Below are 19,097 nucleotides of genomic sequence, written 5' to 3'. Positions count from 1 at the left end.
GTCACATGAATATGGACACAGTCGGGAGAGAGCGCCTCCAGGTGGATAATTGAGGCATGGCAAATTGTTGGGGATGCCTCTGCGTGTGCTACATGCAGTATTGTAGACACTACTGGGACACCAGGGGTCCTCATAGGATTTCCACGGGGTGCCCGGCAAATTTGGCGATACTACGCTGCTCCACTGAAAGTAGCAAAAGAAGAAATATAACACTGTGTAGTTGCACGCATCTGTGAGATCATTGTTACCCTTATATTTTTGATATCAGTATTACAGGAAACGTCAGTGCAGTTTTATCTGTATACGACTGCATTTTGTCACTTGCAAAACATCATGACACATTTTTAAATGGTAAAATCACCCACTTCCATCTAGTGGTAATTGTGGAAAATACAGAAATTATAGAATTATATTCTATAAGTTATGATTGTTGTAAAAAAATAGAAAAGTTGGTGTTTGTTAATAAACCCTCTCAGCTGTATTTTGCATTGTTTCATCCTTTATCTGCCGTCTGCACGTACGCGGCGTTTAAGTGCTTCCTGTCTATACTGACATTGTTACTCTCGTTGGGGCATTCAACTGCTAGTTTAGTGACCTGTAAAGTTAGTATGTACAGTACGCCACTCTTTTAAAGATGAACTTGCCCTTTAATTTTTTTTAATATAAAAGGCTATTATACACATGAAGTCTCCCACCCACAAACTACCGTGAAACTTAGATTTTAACTTAAAAAACAAACAAACAAAAAAACACTTCATATTTCCAATTGCACCTGAAAGCATCTTTAGTTCAGAGCAGGACGGGAATAGTTGGTGGGAAGGTGCGGGAGCTTATCTCAGGAAACACGCTACCAAATTCCTCACCGGGCAGATCCTGCAACTATTCATAAAGTCAGCTAACTCTTGGGTATTTGGGGGTAAGTTTTCGTGTTTCGCATTTTTACCCCCTCATGGGTTCTTTCTGCTTGGTTGTGGCGAAGTTGTTTCGGCCCCTTGTCTCATGGCAGCGACCGAGGCAGGGATGTTGACTGCACTGTCTCCCCACAGCTGGTGTGTCATTTACGGGGAAACAAACGGCTTTCCTGGCCGCCGTGGACTCGCGTATTGATTTAAAACGTAATTAGCGTTGACATATGCAAGTAATTGGACAGTAATATCAACTTATTATGTCTGTTTGTAGCCATGTCTGCATGGTATGTCGAAGTGTTGGTGGAACGTGTCAAATATTTACCCTGCTAACTATTCCTGGTATATCGCTAATATGCTAACCAAAGGGCTTATTAAGCGTAAATTACTTTTTAGCTACTTTAGCACTATGAACCTCCTTGACTACATGCTGTACTTTGAGGACTGCTGAATTTTGTTGTACGTGGAAAAAGGGATGCGGTAATATTAAGCGCTTATCATCAGTGATAAGATAATCATCAGAGAGACGAGTACCTATATAAACGATGTGTCTCTTTAGTCTCAATGGACAAGAATTCTGTGCAAACTGATCCAAAGCTAGCTTTGCTCAAATTGTTAAAATTCAGAATATAACCAGAAGTTATATCAAATAAATGCATAATCTGTGGGCCCCTTGTTAGGTCACCAGGAACAAGCCTAAACCTACACATACTCTGTTTTTATGAAAGGCAAAACATCAGTGGGAAAGTACAGCAGGCTGTCTGCCGTTCAGGTTTCTCAGTGGCTCGTAAACCAAGTGTGTATGTGGAACTCTGACACTTTAATGTGAAGTTTAATGTGCATCAACAAGCTGAGACTCATTCTTCTGAATCAGCATGGATCTTGCGCATTCCCCACCCTGTGTAAAAAGCATGCACTCGAGGCCTGCGTGGGGATTGACTGGATTTTGGTAGCTTGATTCCATCTGACTGAGGAGTCTCTAAGCAGTGCTTCCCAAACTAAACTTCTCAAAGATTTTAAGACCTCAACGGACTTGTAAGGATGCACTGAAATCATGAAAATGTGTTTATTTTTTAAGTGACGGAACAATGCATGCCAGGTTGTTTTCCTAAAACTGAAATTGTGCAGTAAATGAGGTACTATTGAAAAAGAAAAACCTCCTAAGCTGGGATTTCTGAAGGGATATCTTGCTGAAAATTCGGTTTGTGCGTCCACTTCTCTGTGTGTCTGAAAATATAAACCTGTGTCACAATAAGTACCTTCTTTTCAGGGATGTGGAATTCCTATCTGTGGCCTATAGGCACTTGCTGACTCACCATGAAGAAATTCTACCTGCTGCAGCGCCCACCAGCTCCACTGAGATGTCCCTGGGAGGAATGATACACGGATGACAGTCTGAACCAGGCCAAGACGTCCTCGCACGCAGTTAAAAAGAAACTCGAATTAGTTTATACACACACAAAAAAAGAACTGTGCACACGCCCACTCCTACTCACTCATCACAATGCTGATGCCAGGACCACTGTGGGTGTGCCTGGCACTGATGTGGGTGGGAAGCTGTCATGCCCACAGCCTGTTTACGTGTGAGCCTATCAGAGTGCATCGGTGCTTGGAGACGTCCTACAACATGACCTTCTTCCCCAACATGATGGGCCACTATGATCAGGATATCGCATACAACCGCATGCAGGTGAGCCCTCGTAACATTACACAACATTTATCTGTAGAAATCTGTATGCCTATGCATCGTGCAAGCATACAGTGATTCATTTTTATTTAAAGGTCCAGTGTTTTATAGATTAGGCGGGCCAAGCAAGCTAAGCATGTGAACAATTGTCAAAAATGATTCAACCCCACAGAACTTATTTTAAATTCTAGTAGAATTTATGTAAAATTAGGCTGAATTTGTTCAAAGTGTATATTGGGCTAATGCAGAGTTTATTGACTTATCCAGGCAGCCTCTGGCCCACCTCAAAGGTTCTCATCAGTATTGGTTTCCATGGAACGTTGAAAAAACGCTTCCTCTCCTTATAATTGGAAATTATACTTCAGGCCACATTCAGCGATGATGAATATCATGTCCATATAATTGTCATTATTAGTGCCATCAGCGCTGTTTGTGGCTCCGGTTACTAATTGACGGTGTCTCTCAGCCCATACTGAAGCACATATTGATTGAAATATAATTACCATTTTGTAATGGACTTCAACTGACACACAGTATTTACCAGCCACAGTTTGTCCACAAATCACATCTGATTGTTAAAAGAAATAGCGAGTGATTAAACTGTGAATCTGTCCACTTAAATTCTAAAGGGAGGCTTTTAAGAAACCTTTGCGGTAGAAGAAGGCTCTGCTTAGGGTTCCTCTTACAAGTAAAAGAAGTTAAGAAAGAAGAACATTCTTAGTTATAACAAAAATGTGTCACAAGCTTTAATCACTGACTAAGTCCAAAACCAAAGTCCAAAAATCACAAAAACAAGAGGCCAGATGGGGAGCAAAACAGGTGCATCCACAGTCATTTCACAGAATTGTGCACAGAACTAAGCAGAGAAAACAACAAAGAGAAGGCCAGGACGATTTTTATTCTGGAGGCTGATTAAGGAATATCAGACAGGAGGGAGACGAGACACAGGTGTAAGTAATTACACACAGCTGAGCACAACCTGGAGGAGACCGTCAGGAAACAACACACAGGACGTGAAGAAAATAAACTGTCAAAGCTAAAGAGGAAATAACCAAAGCAGACTTAAAGTTCTACAAGAGAAGAAAACACAAACCACAAATACAGAAATGAGACAAAGAAAAACACAGGGAAGAACATTATTACAACTACAAATACACAAGGCGTGAACCAGAATTTAAGCTATACAAAATGGAGCTTATCACTATAATAAGTATCTATAATAGAACAGCAACATAATAGGACAACAATGAAGCTAAATAGGGATTAAACACTCAATATCACCAGAGCTAAGATTCACAGTTTACTTTACAGGAAATCAGCTCAGACTCACCCTAACAATAATCGAAAGCCTGCAGCAGCGACACCAAACAGAAAGTACTTAATTAATAACAAGTAGAAATCCAAAAAACTCCATTCTCCCTGGCAGCCATAAGATTTCCACTGGGCTTTGCTAAAGAGGCAAAAATGCAATAGAAATGGAAGGATGTGAAATAGCCATCAACACACAGTAAACGTGGAACGGTATTTATCAGAAAATCCATGGCTCTCAGCCGATCAGTGGAGCCAACAGCTAATTCTGCACGCTAAGCTGAGAGGCAGCTTTCTTTTTTAGGGTAATCAACATTTTTCAGCTCATTACTTTTGCAATTTGTGGGTTTCTTGTTGATCTTCTGATAAGTCAAATCAGTTTAGGGTTTTTTTCTTCATTTGCACGCACTCATGCGATTGCATGTAAGTATAGGTGGCTATGGGGTGCATTTGGTCTTGGTATTGACTGTTATTGCGTGACCACTTTTCCATCCAATTAGTGGGTGATGTTCTGACTAACACCTGGATGACTGATGAATGGTTGAAATGAGGCATGTAATCCGAATCCAAGCTAAGTTAATTTATCCTTATGTAAGTAACGCCTTTATCGGTTTTGGAACATTATTATCGGCATGTTTAAAATACCATATGCAAACATGTTATCAGGGTTTTTGAACTTTCAAAAGTCAATATCCAGATTGGCTCAAAATATCCAGTGGTAATTCAGTGTATACCCATATGGAAAAGAAATAGTAAAAACTTATATGTGATTACTCATGAAAGTGGCCACTTTCTCATTACTTTTGTACATTGTTTTAGTAAGTATCCAAAACATACAAGTTTCACTATATAATTTTTCAAGGGATCTTATATCTGTTTTCACTCTTATATGCTTTTCATACAAGTTTCACACAAGACAGATACAAACTTTATAAGATTTATATATATCTTTTCCATATGGGTAATCTTGATTCAGGAAGAAAAACGACTTAATTGTGTTTGTTTTCAACAGAATAAACGTACAATTATAACAGAAAGCACAATCATATATATGTTTGATGGTTGTTGTTTGTTTGTTTTTCATTTCTCCAAAATTCTGTCTTCATCATTCAAAACTGCGGGAAAATCTCCTGTCCCTTTATTGTGTAAATTCAGGTCATGATTCAGATCACAGTGTAACATTTGGGCTGAGCTCAAGGACCTGTTGTTGTGATATAACTGTCTGATCATTTGTTGGCATCAACAAATTAGGAAAAATCTAACACAAGCTAAGAAGTCTAGCTGTATACGTAGAAGCACCTATAAGCTGTGCTCTTGTATAAAGGTTTATAGACTGTACTGGGCTGTTATGTGCTCCAGTCAGTATTACACAACAGAAGTCAGTAGACCATCTCTTAGCAACAGTAACTCTCAAATGACACTGAACTGGTGTAATTAGAGATTTACACCCTGCAGATTAAAATTTTCTTCCATGCATAGAATACAGAAATCAGTCTTCTTTTTCATAGTGGAAAAATATGCTTAATATCTGCTCAGATTTAGAGAATTCTAATCTTAAATTTGACTTCTCTTCAGACTAGTAGTGTTCTCTTTAATCACCACCCTTTGCTGTGACTAAAGTCTAAGTTTGTGTAACTGGTGTTTCAGCTTTGCTCCGTCAACCCTGTGGCACTTTGGCTAATGTGCTTTAAGACCATTTGTTGTCTTGCACATATCCTCAGCAGAAATGTTTCTCTAGCTGTTGCATCCTGTCTCCTGGCATTCCTGGGGGTTTGGGTTACGTGCATTTGGTGTGGAGTGTTGAGCATGATCTGTAGGAGTCTTTTGTGTGGCATCTGGCAAAGGTATCAGCTTCTTATTTCATGGCAACCTTGGCCACGGGCAACTTCAGTGACTTTGTTGTGAGGGCTCTTTGATTTCTGGAGGAAGGGGAGGGCCACACCCAGTCGCACACAAAGCCTGCTGTGCATACCACAAGGAGTATCCTCTGTCTCTTAATACCCCCCCAACACACACACACACACACACACACACACACACACACACACACACACACACACACACACACGGTCCTACCTCCGCAGTCCTGTCTCCCAGGTGACAGGCTTACACTCTCTGGCCTTCATTCAACGTTAAATACTAAACATAGCCCGCTTTGAACATGTGCAATGATTTATCACAAAGCTCTGACGTTGGAATCAGGCAGGTTTCTGCTTTATTCTGGGCACAGTCCAGCCTATCAGTAGGATTTTCCGGAGGAGGGCTAACCTTTTCCTGCCCTTCCACTAGTGTTTGCCAGCTTTGGAAAGAGCAAAAACTTTGAAGTGTTAGAATATAGAGAGAATGGAAAGACAAACTGACACACTATAACGGACACTCGGGGGCCTTGAAAGTTTGAGTAAAACTTTGAAAAGTAAGAGTCATCTTTAAAAAAACAAAACAAAAAAAAACTTCACTTAATACTTAAAGTACATTGTGCAGAAATTCTCTGCGAAGGATTTTGCCCTAAAGAGCAAATCAGCTCAAATTTTGCAGCTGATCCTGTTGGAAGGTTTTTGAAATGAGGGCAGTTTTTACAGTAAGTGCTCTAAAGAAAATAAAGGTCAGATTGTTCAGCCACGAGGAGCCTCAAGTCCAGGACCTCCAGAGGAGAGAAACAAGGACGCTTAATGTCTGAGGGGGCAAGCCCAGGGCCCAGAGATGTGGGCCTGGAGCCAGAAAAAGCAGAGAAGAGAAAACATCAACTAGTGCAATATGCTCAAGTGTGGTCGTGTGGATTTCCTTTGCGCATATCGGCAGTTTAGATTTACAGCAAGCTATCCAGTGATGAGGTCGAGAGTGTGGAGTACTCTGAAATACACACAATACAACACAGCACAACACACTTAGTCTGTGCTAATGCATGCCTGTCACTATTAACTGGTTATGTATTGAACATGCATATTACTCCAAGTGATGTAGCTGGTGTCGATCCAAAAATAATAAGGCTGTCCTCCACACATATCCTCAGCAACCTTCCCATGAACAGCTCTGTGCATTCCAGCCTTCTTGGCCTGTCCCTGGTTGTTTCCAAATGTCCGCACTCTCATTTCCTGCCACCTATACCCCCCCTTCCAATGCTCTGGTTGATCATGGTTTCCGGCCGATGAATGGACAGTTTTGTGTGTTACTATAGTGTACTGTTGCTTATGTAGCATAAATATTTTCACCAGCTTTTGCTACCCTGATCATTTGTAATCTCAGTGCTTATTATATTACAATGTCCAGTCATGCAGACTGCACTTATAACACAAGTAAAATCATTATATTTATGCCTCTTTTCCAGTTGCATTTACAAAAGTAATTTCACAATCTTACAGGTTACTGTCTGTCTATTTTTCAGAGAAAAATGTTTAAAAACTTCAAACTGTGCAGACTGCTACCTACACCTACTCCCCCAGCACAGCACAGTCTGTGGAAATACTGGATTCACCAGTGTAGGCAGACTGTACATAGCTGTAACATCATGAAAATGCTTTGGAAGCTCTTCAAAGAAAAGTTATAGCTGGAAAACTTAGATTTAAGCTACTTCAAAGGTTTCTTTAGGGAATGCTATATAACTCATGCACGCACATGTGAGTGTTCAGGTCACGAGTAGGGCTGTCAAGCCTTCAAATCTATCAGTATATTCAAAGTTCTCAGGTGATGTAACTTGCATCTAAACGTAATGGAAGAACAGAGTGCAATAATAGTTGTTATAATGGAAAACCGATTTTTAATATAGTATGTTTAATCTCTTCAATTTCAGCCATTTATGCCCCTGATAAACCTGAAGTGCTCTCCAGATGTCCACCACTTCCTGTGCCAAGTCTTTATCCCAGCATGCACCGAGGAGAATAAGGTGATCCACCCCTGCAGGGAGCAGTGCAATGCTGTTCGGTCCGACTGTGAGAAGAACATCCACACCTTTGATGTCCCCTGGCCTCCTGAAATGTGTGAAAAGTAAGAAAATATCCTTCCCCGGTTTCATTACCCACAATTCATGTTGAGGCACTTATCCTGTTATATTGTTATTTATGCTCTAGATTGGACCCTTGCAGTGTGCCTGGTTCTCCAGCCCCTTTAACCACCCCAGCAATCTCCTCATCCGCTAAGAGAGAGCTGGGCTTCTGGTGCCCATTGCAGCTAAAGACCAAGCCAGGTCATGGCTCATCATTCCTAGGCGCCCAGGACTGTGCTCCACCTTGCTCCAACATGTACTTCAAACCCCACGACATAGAATTTGCAAAGAGCTTCATCGGTGTGTGCTCCATCATCTGCCTGGGTGCTACACTCTTCACCTTCCTCACATTCCTTATTGACGTCAAACGCTTCCGTTACCCAGAGCGGCCCATAATCTTCTATGCTGTGTGCTATAGCTTTGTCTCGCTCATATACTTCATCGGCTTCCTGCTGGGAAACAATGCAGCCTGCATCAAAGCGGCCCATCCTGCTGGGGTTGACACAGTGGTGTTGGGCTCTCAGAGCAAAGGCTGCACTCTGCTTTTTATGCTTCTCTACTTCTTCTCCATCGCCGGTATCGTCTGGTGGGTTATACTCACCATCACCTGGTTCCTGGCAGCCGGCCCCAAGTGGAGCTGTGAGGCCATTGAGAAGAAAGCGGTAAGGTTCTTAAGTATTTAGGTTTGTTTCCTAGTAGCAAATAGGAAGCAAACACAACAAGGAAATATGTGCAGTTACAGCTCAGTCAATATTTTTATTTTGTCTAAGGTGTGGTTCCACTCTGCTGCCTGGGGGATCCCTGGGGCACTCACTGTCATGCTGCTGGCTCTGAACAAAGTTGAAGGAGACAACATCAGCGGAGTCTGTTTTGTGGGGCTCTACGACCTGGATGCGCTGCGCTACTTTGTACTGGCGCCACTGTGCGTGGGCGTCATAGTCGGCCTCTTCCTCATCCTGGCAGGTATCGTTTCTCTGAATCACGTCCGACAGGTCATCCAGCACGACGAGCGCAACCAGGAGAAGCTTAAGAAATTCATGATTCGCATCGGCGTGTTCAGCTGCCTCTACCTGGTCCCGCTGGTCACCCTGCTAGCCTGCTACACCTACGAACAGAGCCACCGCAGCAGCTGGGAGAACACCTGGATAAACGACCGCTGCCAGGAGTATAGCATCCCCTGCTTAAACCAGGTTGTTGTGACTTATTCATTCAGTAAAGATGGGGTGAAAGTTTAGGACAAGCTTTTTTTAGACTGCTGAAAAAGGGCAAAACCAAAGCACAGTGAAAATTTCATAAAACCGATCAGGGCTCAGAAGGATCCAAAAGGCTCATCTGTTTAAAAATCCCAATTATTAAATATCTATAATGTCCTGCAGAGTACAGGGATTCCAAAATCAAGACTGTTATGACAGATCAGTGTGGAAGTAACAGACGTCTTAGAAGCTGCGGTACCTCAAAAATGTAGTGCAGAATACATGAGTTTTCTTTAATTTATTAAATATAATTTTTCCACATTAAAATAAATAAAAACAAAGAACAAGAGGTCTTTAGATGAATCACAATTTAATGCAGGGTTATAAATTTTAAAAAAGATGGTGGGGAGAAAAAATTGGCATCATCAGTTTGTCTCAAGGGCCAAATAAGCACACTGTTTCTCCCTCTGTTATTCTCACAATTCTCTTTGGAGCCGTATACAATATGTCATGTCTCAGGATATGTTTGACAACATTAACACTAACACAGCATCTTGTAATGGGGGTGTATCCAACATAAAGTAATGTCAAACTTCTGCAAACATTAAAGCAAAAGACTTTAGAAATAATTCCCACAAATCCCCAAAACATAAAGGTGCAAGTCCAAAACATATGGACATTATTAACCATTTTTTCCTCCATCAAGCCAGTTGAGCACCAGTTTGTTCGGACTTCTGTTTAGGAGCGACCAAAATTCAAGGTTTTCCAACAGGAGTCTCTCCAAGCTCAGGAACTGGTGGAGGACGACTGTATTTCCCAAGCAGTCTGCCGCACACCTTCAGATATTTCAGTGGCCAGGTCTTTGTCCTGTTGTTGTTTCATACAGCATGTAGTGCCCATGTTCGGTCATTTGGTGGTGTGGTCCAAATTCATTAGAAGTGCTTTAGTAGTGCAAGAATTATACATCAGTGGATATCTGTATGGTATGTGGAAGATACAATACGTGAGCTTATAAGCGCTGCAGTGGGAAATAGCTTAGTCTTGTTTTGACAGTCAGTACCTGATGCCTGTACTGGAAATGCTTGACTTTGTCTTAAGTAAGAAATTGAATTTTTTAATTTAACCAGTTGCTCTAAATCACAAGGATCTCATTACCATTGAGTTTGTTACTGTTTTAGACCACAGATCATGAACGCCCTGACCTCTCCCTGTTTCTGGTGAAATACTTGATGACATTGGTGGTTGGCATATCTGCAGTATTCTGGGTCAGCAGTAAGAAGACCTGCTCTGAGTGGGCCTACTTTTTCAACAGGACCCGCAATAAAGAGTAAGACACAACTCTGACCACAGCAAAACACGTGGAAGATCTTTCACACAGTCACTGATGGAGTGAGAATACAGTATTCTAGATCATGTGTTTAATGCCATGTCATGTGACCCACAGCCCCATCAGCGAGAGCCGTCGGGTGCTCCAGGAGTCCTGCGAGTTCTTCCTAAAGCACAACAACCGGGTTCAGCACAAGAAGAAGCACTACAAACCAAGCTCCCACAAACTCAAGGTCATCTCCAAGTCCATGGGCACGAGTACCGGAGTCACGCCCACCAGTGTCTCCACCACCAGCAATCAAGGCACCTCTGCCTTAGGCAACCATGAGCCCCACATGCAAGGTTCACTGTCTGAGACCTCAGCCAGGGAACACCTGGACCGAGGCACCTCCAGTCGAAGCTCGAGGAGAGGGGAGAGAGATAGGGAAAGAGAGAGGGATGGGGGGGAGAGACGCAGCAAAACGGGGAGCTCCAGTAAAGTCAGCAGTCGCTCAGAGAGCTTGCACAGAGTGGCAGATGGGAGGTAAGTAGGAGAGGTGTGAGATGCCATTTTTGAAATGTTAAAAAATTGATTGTATATGTACAGTTCCTTACATTACATGCACTGCAACATCAGACAAGCATTAACCAGCAGTAATCTGTGATGTGTCCTGGCTGGTTTTAGGGCAACTCCAAGGAGCGAGCTATCAGAGGTCAGGCACATTCCCTGTGAGAAGCAACAGCTTTCAGCTTTAAACCCAGCACACACCAGCAGCCTCCAAGACGCCAGCCACCAGATGGTGCTCCAGGTGCCTGAGGAGCGCAAGGACCCAAAGGACAGCAGCTGCTGAGATATCTGACCTTTCAAATTTGTCTGCTCATCCATCCACCCATCCATGACACCAGTCACATGGGAGTCATGCTTGATGCTGGTTGTTGTTCCCATTGTGGGATTTTATTGAATACACTGGAGTGACTGAATGGAAACAGACCAAAACTTGTATTTCAGATGTTCTGAGGGTTAGCCCACATCTAACGGTGTTTGACGATTTAGTCTGTTTAAGTCATGACTTTGTCTTCCAGCTTTACTCAGTGTTTGACCTGAATGTTGCAGCAGCACAGCTACATGCATTGAGTCTGCTGTTTTATAACTTGTGATTTCAGTGGCATATATGCATGCTAGTAAACGATTGCAATATTTATGTAAATATTCTCTTTTTTTATATCTCATATATTTAGTCGTTCACTGGACTGGTCGCCACACTGAGAGTTTAATTGTTAAGGTGAAAATATTGCCAAATATTGAATCCAAGGAAAGTCTTCCTGTGATAAAGTGTCTTTAAATGTCCTATTGTTCTTAAAACGTCATCCTGTAAAACACACTGTGTGTCACTCCTTTGAGGCGTACTCTTAAACTTGATATAGCTGATTTTCAGAGAACTTGTGATTTTATTTTGAATACTTTTCTTAAAAGAGACATATATTTTTCCATTTTCTGGTCATTTCTCCATGTTTTTGTTACAGAAATGCATGCTGTGCTGAACTGTCTTCAAAGCTGTGAATTTTGGTGAAATACAGCTTTGAAGCTTTCTAAAAGAATGTATTTTTGCTTAGAAAATCTTGTCATGATATCTGAGTTTTACTTCATAGTTACTGTGGCTAGAGAAATCTATGACATCATTGAAATACCAACAGAAAATGAACAAAATGAACTTGACTTATTTCAATAATACTATCGATCAAGTTCATCTTTACTTTTTATTACTGTGTTACTTTTCTCTTTTGGAATATTGATGAAAGAGCACCTTTAAGTTCAATTTTTTACTAAATTGATTAGTTGGAAATGATTGAAAATCTAATGCATGAGTTCATGTTTATTTAAAACTTAAAGGCAGAAATTAAGATTGGAACGTGGATTTAAACTGAAAGTACGAGTGCATGGACATGGTGGGGGAATGTTTTATTTCTGTAAAACCATAATCATGATATTTCATTTTCTGATACCAGGGTTATATATAGTTATCACGATATCCCTATAGTATCAACAGTGTATGAAATCGACGAAACAAAACAAGTTTTGCACTATTTGTCATTAGTAGCATTATCCACTGATTACTAAGTTGTCATAAATAAATAGAAAGATTAGTTTTGAGATCATTTTTGTTAAAATAAAAAAAAGACCACATGCAGCATCTCTACTTCAAGTACCTCCAGAACAACATCTGTGATTCATTAGGAGTGCCTTACTGTGCTGTCTGTGTGCTGTGTAAGGGACTGAGCTACCCCTCAGTTCACTTACATAGATTTATTTGGGAGTGAAAGGACAGTTTCAGTAACACTAAAAGGGAATCTTGTATGTTTTCTATGTTATGTTCCTATTCTGACATGTGGATGAGGGTCTTTCTTATGACGTATGTAGCTCTACTGTAGTCTTATCAGTACTCCAAACATTTTTGTGAACTTTTTTTTTCTTTTTAATATAATTTTCTACCACTGTTGTTTCATTTTGATAAAATATTCAATTAAACATGGAAATGAATGTGACTGTGTGTGAGTCAGTTATTAACCCTAACGTTACTCTCACAGCTATGTTTTCCCTAGAGTGCATTTCAGTGAGGTGACTGGCTCCTTCCCCCTCTCCTGGTCCAGCCCTCTGGGCTATAACCGGCTGGAGTCGCGCAGAACGCACGGTAGTCGGCCGTCTCTGTCGCACGCGTGATGTCTCCTCTCGCTGTCCGCCTGCTGCTGCTCGCCTGCCTGGCTTTGCCTCTTTATGCGGTGGAAAAGGTGAGAAGCAGAGGCTACCGAAAGGATCCTGACGCCGACAAGGTAAAAGGGGTTAGATAAGATTACCGTGTAGCCGTTAACGACAGCTTCCAAAATAAGTAGACATGTGGCAGGAGAGGAGTGGACAGATTTTGTGGCATTATAACTCTGGGAGAGAGAAAAAAGGCTCACGTCAACATGTAATTATTACACTCAGCTTTACCGTCATTTAGTTGTTTTTCGGTGCATCCCATTTAACATCCACTGACTATTTTGCCTATTTTTACAACTCATTCTGGGCTTCTTTTTTCTAGCGCTATGCATTGCTATTTTTAAATTGTATCTTTAAACATTAGAGGGAAGGAAAAAATGTTTTAAAAGATTTATCCACATGTAGAATAGTGTGGACAGCAGCACATCAGAAAATCCCACTTTGTAGCTGTTATACACTCAGCTGCTTTTCTATTACTCCAGACCAGATCTGGCTGTCCTCCACGACTGAGTGGACATAAGGGGGGACTAAACAGGAAGTTGTGGTCTGCCTCATACTGTTTGCTGGCCTTTGTTATCCATCCGACTGTTTGAATAGTTTATAAGTGGGTGCAATTTGGGCAAAAAACTTAAATGTACGTTTAAAGCTGGGTAATATGATATTTTTAACAGTGCCCAAGGCAGAGTTCAACTGTTTAATTTCACAGTCCCACGATACCTATCAATCTTACATTGTTTATGCATAGGATTTCATAACCCTCAATGATGCATCTGTTTAGTGATTGAAGGAACCAACTGGACACACAGATGTTGAATCTTTTAGGAATCAAACAGAAGTGAAACTAGTATTTATTTTTCTGGACCCAGTCGAGCCCGCCCAAGCAGTTTCTCTTTAATATTCCACAACCGTGACCACAGTGATTAAATTTTAAAAAAGAAGAAAGGAAAAAAAAAAACCTTATGTCACCATCTGTGTCTAGTGCACTGGAAACGATGCCGAAAAACCCAACTGCACTAGACACTCTGGAGAAGAAAGACCTGCTTACTTGGCCAACATGGTAATCACGAAAATACTGCTTTGCATCTCATCGGCTTCCTTTCAATCTAAAAATCGCGCAAAGCTGAGCATTATACCCAGGCTCCGCTCTGCATGCTCCAGGAGAGCTTCAGGCCCTGCTTCTGTGTTGACTAACGCATAAAATGCTCCTGATTCCTCAGCTCTTCGGGCCAATTGCAGCCTTTTAGTTTTCCAGTTACAGTAGCAGACTGTACGCGACTAATATTCAGCAGGGCTGGAGTCTAATTCATGCAGGCAGCCAGCACCACTATAGAAAGAGCAGACTGGGAGCTAATATAAAAGTCAGCTGTGTGGCGAAGTGGACAGAGGATCCATTCATTACTCTGCTTTGAAAGCTCTCCAAAAATCTTAGTAAAACACCAAGACTTTTTCCTTACCCAACTCCAAGACTAATGGGGAGTCCTTGCATCGTTTCCACGTTTTGCCACCTAATTTTGCCAAGGTGCATGAAAGCCATGCTTCCAGCTTTATTTAGTTTCATGCATACAAACCCACAATCTACTGCTGTCACCAGACACTTCCCAGACTTCTATACAGATGATGTCAGGTCTCACATCTCCAGGTTGCTCCAGCGTTAGCCGCGTAATGGCTAAAACAGACACTGGACCATCTGTTTCACAGCAGCTGATGATAAATGCTCTGACTCTCTAACTTCCAGGCATTTTTCAGATTTACATCATCTGAAATACTTTTTTTTTTTAACTTCACCCCAGAGATTCAAGTCTGGTTAAGTCTGGTTAAGATGTTGGTGTTTTTCTTTGCAAGCTCCTTTGACCATGTTGGTGTAAAAGCTCTTTGTTCTCCTCCTCTGCTTTTTTTTTTTTCTTGCCCTAATGCCTTTTGGACACATGCCCCCCTCCTACTCTCCATAACTACTTCACAGATGCATACTGAGCAAAAGGGCAACAACGACCTTCCAAAAATCTGCAAAATGCTTTCACCTTTCATGCTTACTTAAGGGCGAGGAGACATTTCTGTATGTCAACTTGTGTCCCTAATTGCTTACAAAGGAAAAGCCACCTCCACCTAAAAAAAGCTTGAACCTACACGACACACTGCAATCTACTGGTCAGAGCGTCCCTTTGAGGAACACGTTGGGCAGATCTATTTAGATCCTCATTGTGTCTATATTTGCATGTGGTAAGGCTTGGCAAGCGCCCCCCCGTCTGTGTGTGTGTGTTTGCGTGGGTTTGAGTCAGCCTGAGTAGGATGCTGCGTCTGTTTAAACATAGCAGAAGGTTCAACAGGACAATGAATCACATTAAGGGATGAGTGGCCAGACAGCCACTAATTTAGGCCACTGCCGAGCCTTCAGTTCCTCATTAACAGCAGAGCTATGTTTTGCTTGCTCGGCGGCTTCATGGTTGTTGGTCATGTTGCTTTGGCTTGATTTGGATAACACGGCTTTTTGCACTTCCTTCAGCACAGTTGTTTGTGTGATGTGTAATCTGGCTCCTTGTGTGTGATGGTTGGATGGATGGCAGCATTTAGGTGTCTGTGGTGCATGCAGTTTAAACAGGGATTTAACCTCACTGGAAGAAAGACAGTCTTGAAACAGGAAGTCTGATAACAATAGATTCTGTTGTTATCATGTTGTTGTAGTATGGTTTTGTTTCACTATGTCCTCTTCTCCTTGTTTCTTTTTTCAGTATGGCAGCTGCCTGCAGGGTCCAGCAGGCACCGCTGGAAGAGACGGTAACCCTGGGGCCAACGGCATTCCTGGGACGCCTGGTATCCCAGGCCGCGATGGACTGAAAGGCGAGAAAGGAGAATGCGTTACTGAAGTTTTTGAGGAACCCTGGAAACCCAACTACAAGCAGTGTGCCTGGAACTCGCTGAACTACGGGATCGATCTGGGTAAAGTGGCTGTAAGTATCTCACTGTATCTGTGGGGAATGCAGGCATTTCAATCACTGCAAACACACATTAAACACACACTTATGCTCCATTCTGCGTCGCAGGACTGCACGTTCACCAAGCTGCGCTCTGACAGCGCCCTCAGAGTCCTCTTCAGTGGCTCCCTCAGACTCAAGTGTAAAAACGCATGCTGCCAGAGGTGGTACTTCACCTTCAACGGAGCGGAGTGCACAGGACCACTGCCCATAGAGTCAATTATTTACTTAGACCAAGGGAGTCCCGAGCTCAACTCAACCATCAACATCCACAGAACTTCCTCAGGTACGACACAGACTCTGAACAATACTTGTTCCCACCTCACGGTGCTAGTAATGCTATGGAAAGAAACATTAAGTGAAGTGGAATTTCCTGTATTAATGTCAGGTCTTCATCCAAGTCCTAATTATGAACAAGCACAAAATATTTTAGCTCATAACACATGAATAGTTGCACTCTTTTCGTTCATGTTAGGAAAAGCAATGAACCCCTAAGCCAAGAGTGTCAAACATAAGGCCCAGGAGCCAGAATCAGCCCAGTAAAGACTCAAATCTGGTCCTATTTCACAGCTTTGGAAAATGTGAAGAAAGGCAAAAGTTTTGAATTTTTAACTGTATTTTCATAAGTTTTACAGGTTTATCAGTACTGATAAAGACCTCCCCCATGGCCATTCATGCTACACCAAAGTCATTAGGTATAGGATTTAAAAAACATTTTTCACAGTCAACTGTAGAAATTTCTTTACAAAAAAACCCCAAAATGATGATACATAATATAAAAAAAGAACATTTTCTATTTAACATGTCCATCTCTTACACTTTAGCCTGAAGAATTGTGCTGACAGGTTTTTCTCTTCCGTTACAGAAGCATTTCTTTATCACGTAGAAAAAGAAAAAACTAAGATTACCTGTTAAAACTGTGCTTCCTTTTCTTATTTTAACATATCTTGGGGATCAAATGTGCAATTAAACTTCTTTACACTGACAGAAATGGGAATTCCACTGGTCAGGCTCACTTAAGATCAACAGGTTTGACTTCCAAGCCCTCGGCTGATGGCATCATCAGAGTTGGAGCCAGGAGTTACCAATTATTCCAATTAGTGACACTAGATTGGAGGCTCTAAAGGAGAAAGCAGGGTGGTGGCACCATGATGTCTTAGAGCTCTTCTGCTGCCTCTGGGCCTGCACAGCTCACCATGCTGGCTGGAGCAATAACTTTAAACATCAAAGTCAAGCTAGTGAAGAATGTCTTCAAAGAAAATCCACCTTTTAGAGAAACCAAGTCAGAGGACAGAACTTAAAGATAGGAATAACCTCAAGAGAGCCGTTCACAACAGACGTCCTGAGAAGCAGTTGTGTGAAGAGTGACACGAATTTCCTGTTGAACATTTTTTAGTCTGTTGCTGCTGCAAGAAACTGTTGCTTCCCACCATAAGAAGAGAGAAAAAAGTCCAAGCAGTAATTAAATCCAGTGGTTCACATGAAGGACATAAGGACGCTTAGATTTTGTAGTTTACATTTTTAACTGTACTTCAGACCAATTCATGTTTTGTTGTGGTTTTTACACTAAAATGAAAACTGTGTGCACACTCCAGCAGCTAGTTAAGCTACAACAAAGTCAAGAAACGGGGGAAACAGCTAGTTTCTCCCATTTCTTGTAAAAATACATTTAATGTATTTTTAATACATTAAATGTTGTTTATTAGCCTTCTGCGACCTGATGTGCCAAGGCTGACATGGCAAACCAAGCCCCCTTCTTTACTGCGATTTGGGCGAGTAACAGCAGCTCCAGTTCTTTCAGAAACTGAGAGATGAACACCTGGAGACTTTTTCTGGAAAGTGCCCAAAAGGGCTTGTATAGATGTGTAGAACAGTTCACTTCTCAGATTCACAGTATTAGAGCATTGGATTCATGTGCCTCACACATAGTCTGTGTGTGAGATTTACAGCCAAAAACATGTTGGGACAAGCCTGTCTCAGCTGCAGGTTTTGAAGGGTTAAAGTTTTTTGTTTTTTTTTTTAAGAAAAGACTGGGTTATTATACGGGGTTATCAACTGAAACAACAGTTGAGAGCATCAAGTTTCTGCTCCTCAAATTGTTCATGGAGGAAGTGAAGAAGCCACAGCTCACAATTTATCACCCTTTTTTGCTTTGGGACTTTTAGAAAGTGAAGCTGGCTCCACCCCAGCTTCAGTCCTTTTAAGCTAAGCTAATGAACAGCCTTAAATGAACTGCACAGACATGACAATAGTGTTGACTGCAGACATGAAAGATTACATGGTTTTAATTATTTTTTGTTTCTGTTTTTAAACCTGAAAGGCCCAGTTTTTCACCGCTGTGTCAGAAAACAACTTGTCTCGGCGTTCGGTTTGGGTGTTCCCTGAAATTCATTTGCACCGTCTTCTCTTTTTTTCCCTCTCCGTCTCTCTCTCTGCAGTTGAGGGGCTGTGTGAGGGTGTCAAAGCAGGGCTGGTTGATGTGGCGGTGTGGGTGGGGACCTGCGCTGATTATCCAAGAGGAGACGCATCCACAGGCTGGAATTCCGTATCCAGGATTATCATAGAGGAATTGCCTAAGTAAGGAAAATAAAGCAATACGAATGGGAGGGACCTAGTTTTGGTAGCGTGACAGCATGTTATCCGACGCGCCACAACGATCAGGTGTGGTTTGCTGAGGCGTCACTGATGGGAACGTGAATGTTTTTGAGTTTTGTTTAAATGCTACACCCGTCGACAAGCCTACGATTACTGTACTTTTCTGTCTACCAGAAATAAACTTTGTACTGTAGCTTTTTCAGCTTGTGGCTGCCGTTAAGAGTACAGCAACAGACATGGACAGTACCTTTAAACTCTGTACTCCTGTGACCTGTTTATATGCATTATCACTGTTAATAAAGCACTTCTTTTTTAAGGAAATGTTACTTCTCACTTCTGAAACACTGCATATTTATTGCCTGTGCAACAACAAAGTAACATTTAATGTATTCACATGA

At 41.7% G+C, this 19,097-nt stretch overlaps 2 protein-coding genes across 5 annotated transcripts; both read left to right on the top strand.

Moving 5' to 3' along the window:
* Positions 1–774: 774 nt before the first annotated feature.
* On the top strand, positions 775–12,916 carry fzd6 (frizzled class receptor 6). Of its 2 annotated transcripts, none has more exons than XM_085290815.1 (8): positions 775–916; positions 2,176–2,595; positions 7,688–7,881; positions 7,965–8,541; positions 8,650–9,069; positions 10,251–10,399; positions 10,517–10,921; positions 11,063–12,916. In XM_085290815.1, exons 2-8 carry the CDS (start codon positions 2,410–2,412, stop codon positions 11,226–11,228), a joined length of 2,097 nt encoding a protein of 698 aa, XP_085146941.1. In that variant the 5' UTR covers positions 775–916; positions 2,176–2,409; the 3' UTR covers positions 11,229–12,916. The 2 variants fall into 2 exon arrangements, with proteins under 2 accessions (XP_085146941.1, XP_085146940.1); XM_085290814.1 differs by having other exon boundaries at positions 8,650–9,072.
* Positions 12,917–13,001: 85 nt separating this feature from the next.
* On the top strand, positions 13,002–19,032 carry LOC146563609 (collagen triple helix repeat-containing protein 1-like). 3 transcript variants are annotated; one of them, XM_085290817.1, is made up of 5 exons: positions 13,002–13,206; positions 14,115–14,192; positions 15,862–16,080; positions 16,174–16,390; positions 18,543–19,032. In XM_085290817.1, exons 1-5 carry the CDS (start codon positions 13,096–13,098, stop codon positions 18,683–18,685), a joined length of 768 nt encoding a protein of 255 aa, XP_085146943.1. In that variant the 5' UTR covers positions 13,002–13,095; the 3' UTR covers positions 18,686–19,032. The 3 variants fall into 3 exon arrangements, with proteins under 3 accessions (XP_085146943.1, XP_085146944.1, XP_085146945.1); XM_085290818.1 differs by lacking the exon at positions 14,115–14,192; XM_085290819.1 differs by lacking the exon at positions 14,115–14,192 and having other exon boundaries at positions 13,056–13,164.
* The last annotated feature ends 65 nt before the right edge of the window (positions 19,033–19,097 follow it).

The sequence above is a fragment of the Mchenga conophoros genome, linkage group LG11 (assembly GCF_057382185.1).
Source record: "Mchenga conophoros isolate Kocher_MC1m ecotype Shallow Benthic linkage group LG11, M_conophoros_male_GT1.1, whole genome shotgun sequence".
Taxonomy (NCBI): domain Eukaryota; kingdom Metazoa; phylum Chordata; class Actinopteri; order Cichliformes; family Cichlidae; genus Mchenga; species Mchenga conophoros.
This window is presented reverse-complemented; position numbering and strand designations above follow the sequence as displayed.

Bases quoted from the DNA above. Each gene is read 5' to 3' on its own strand.
- LOC146563609 (XM_085290817.1), top strand. From the start codon at position 13,096: ATGTCTCCTCTCGCTGTCCGCCTGCTGCTGCTCGCCTGCCTGGCTTTG. The intron at 13,207-14,114 runs GTAAAAGGGGTT...ATCTGTGTCTAG, and splicing joins AGGATCCTGACGCCGACAAG to TGCACTGGAAACGATGCCGA. The intron at 14,193-15,861 runs GTAATCACGAAA...TTCTTTTTTCAG, and splicing joins CTGCTTACTTGGCCAACATG to TATGGCAGCTGCCTGCAGGG.
- fzd6 (XM_085290814.1), top strand. From the start codon at position 2,410: ATGCTGATGCCAGGACCACTGTGGGTGTGCCTGGCACTGATGTGGGTG. The intron at 2,596-7,687 runs GTGAGCCCTCGT...CTTCAATTTCAG, and splicing joins TCGCATACAACCGCATGCAG to CCATTTATGCCCCTGATAAA. The intron at 7,882-7,964 runs GTAAGAAAATAT...TTTATGCTCTAG, and splicing joins CCTCCTGAAATGTGTGAAAA to ATTGGACCCTTGCAGTGTGC.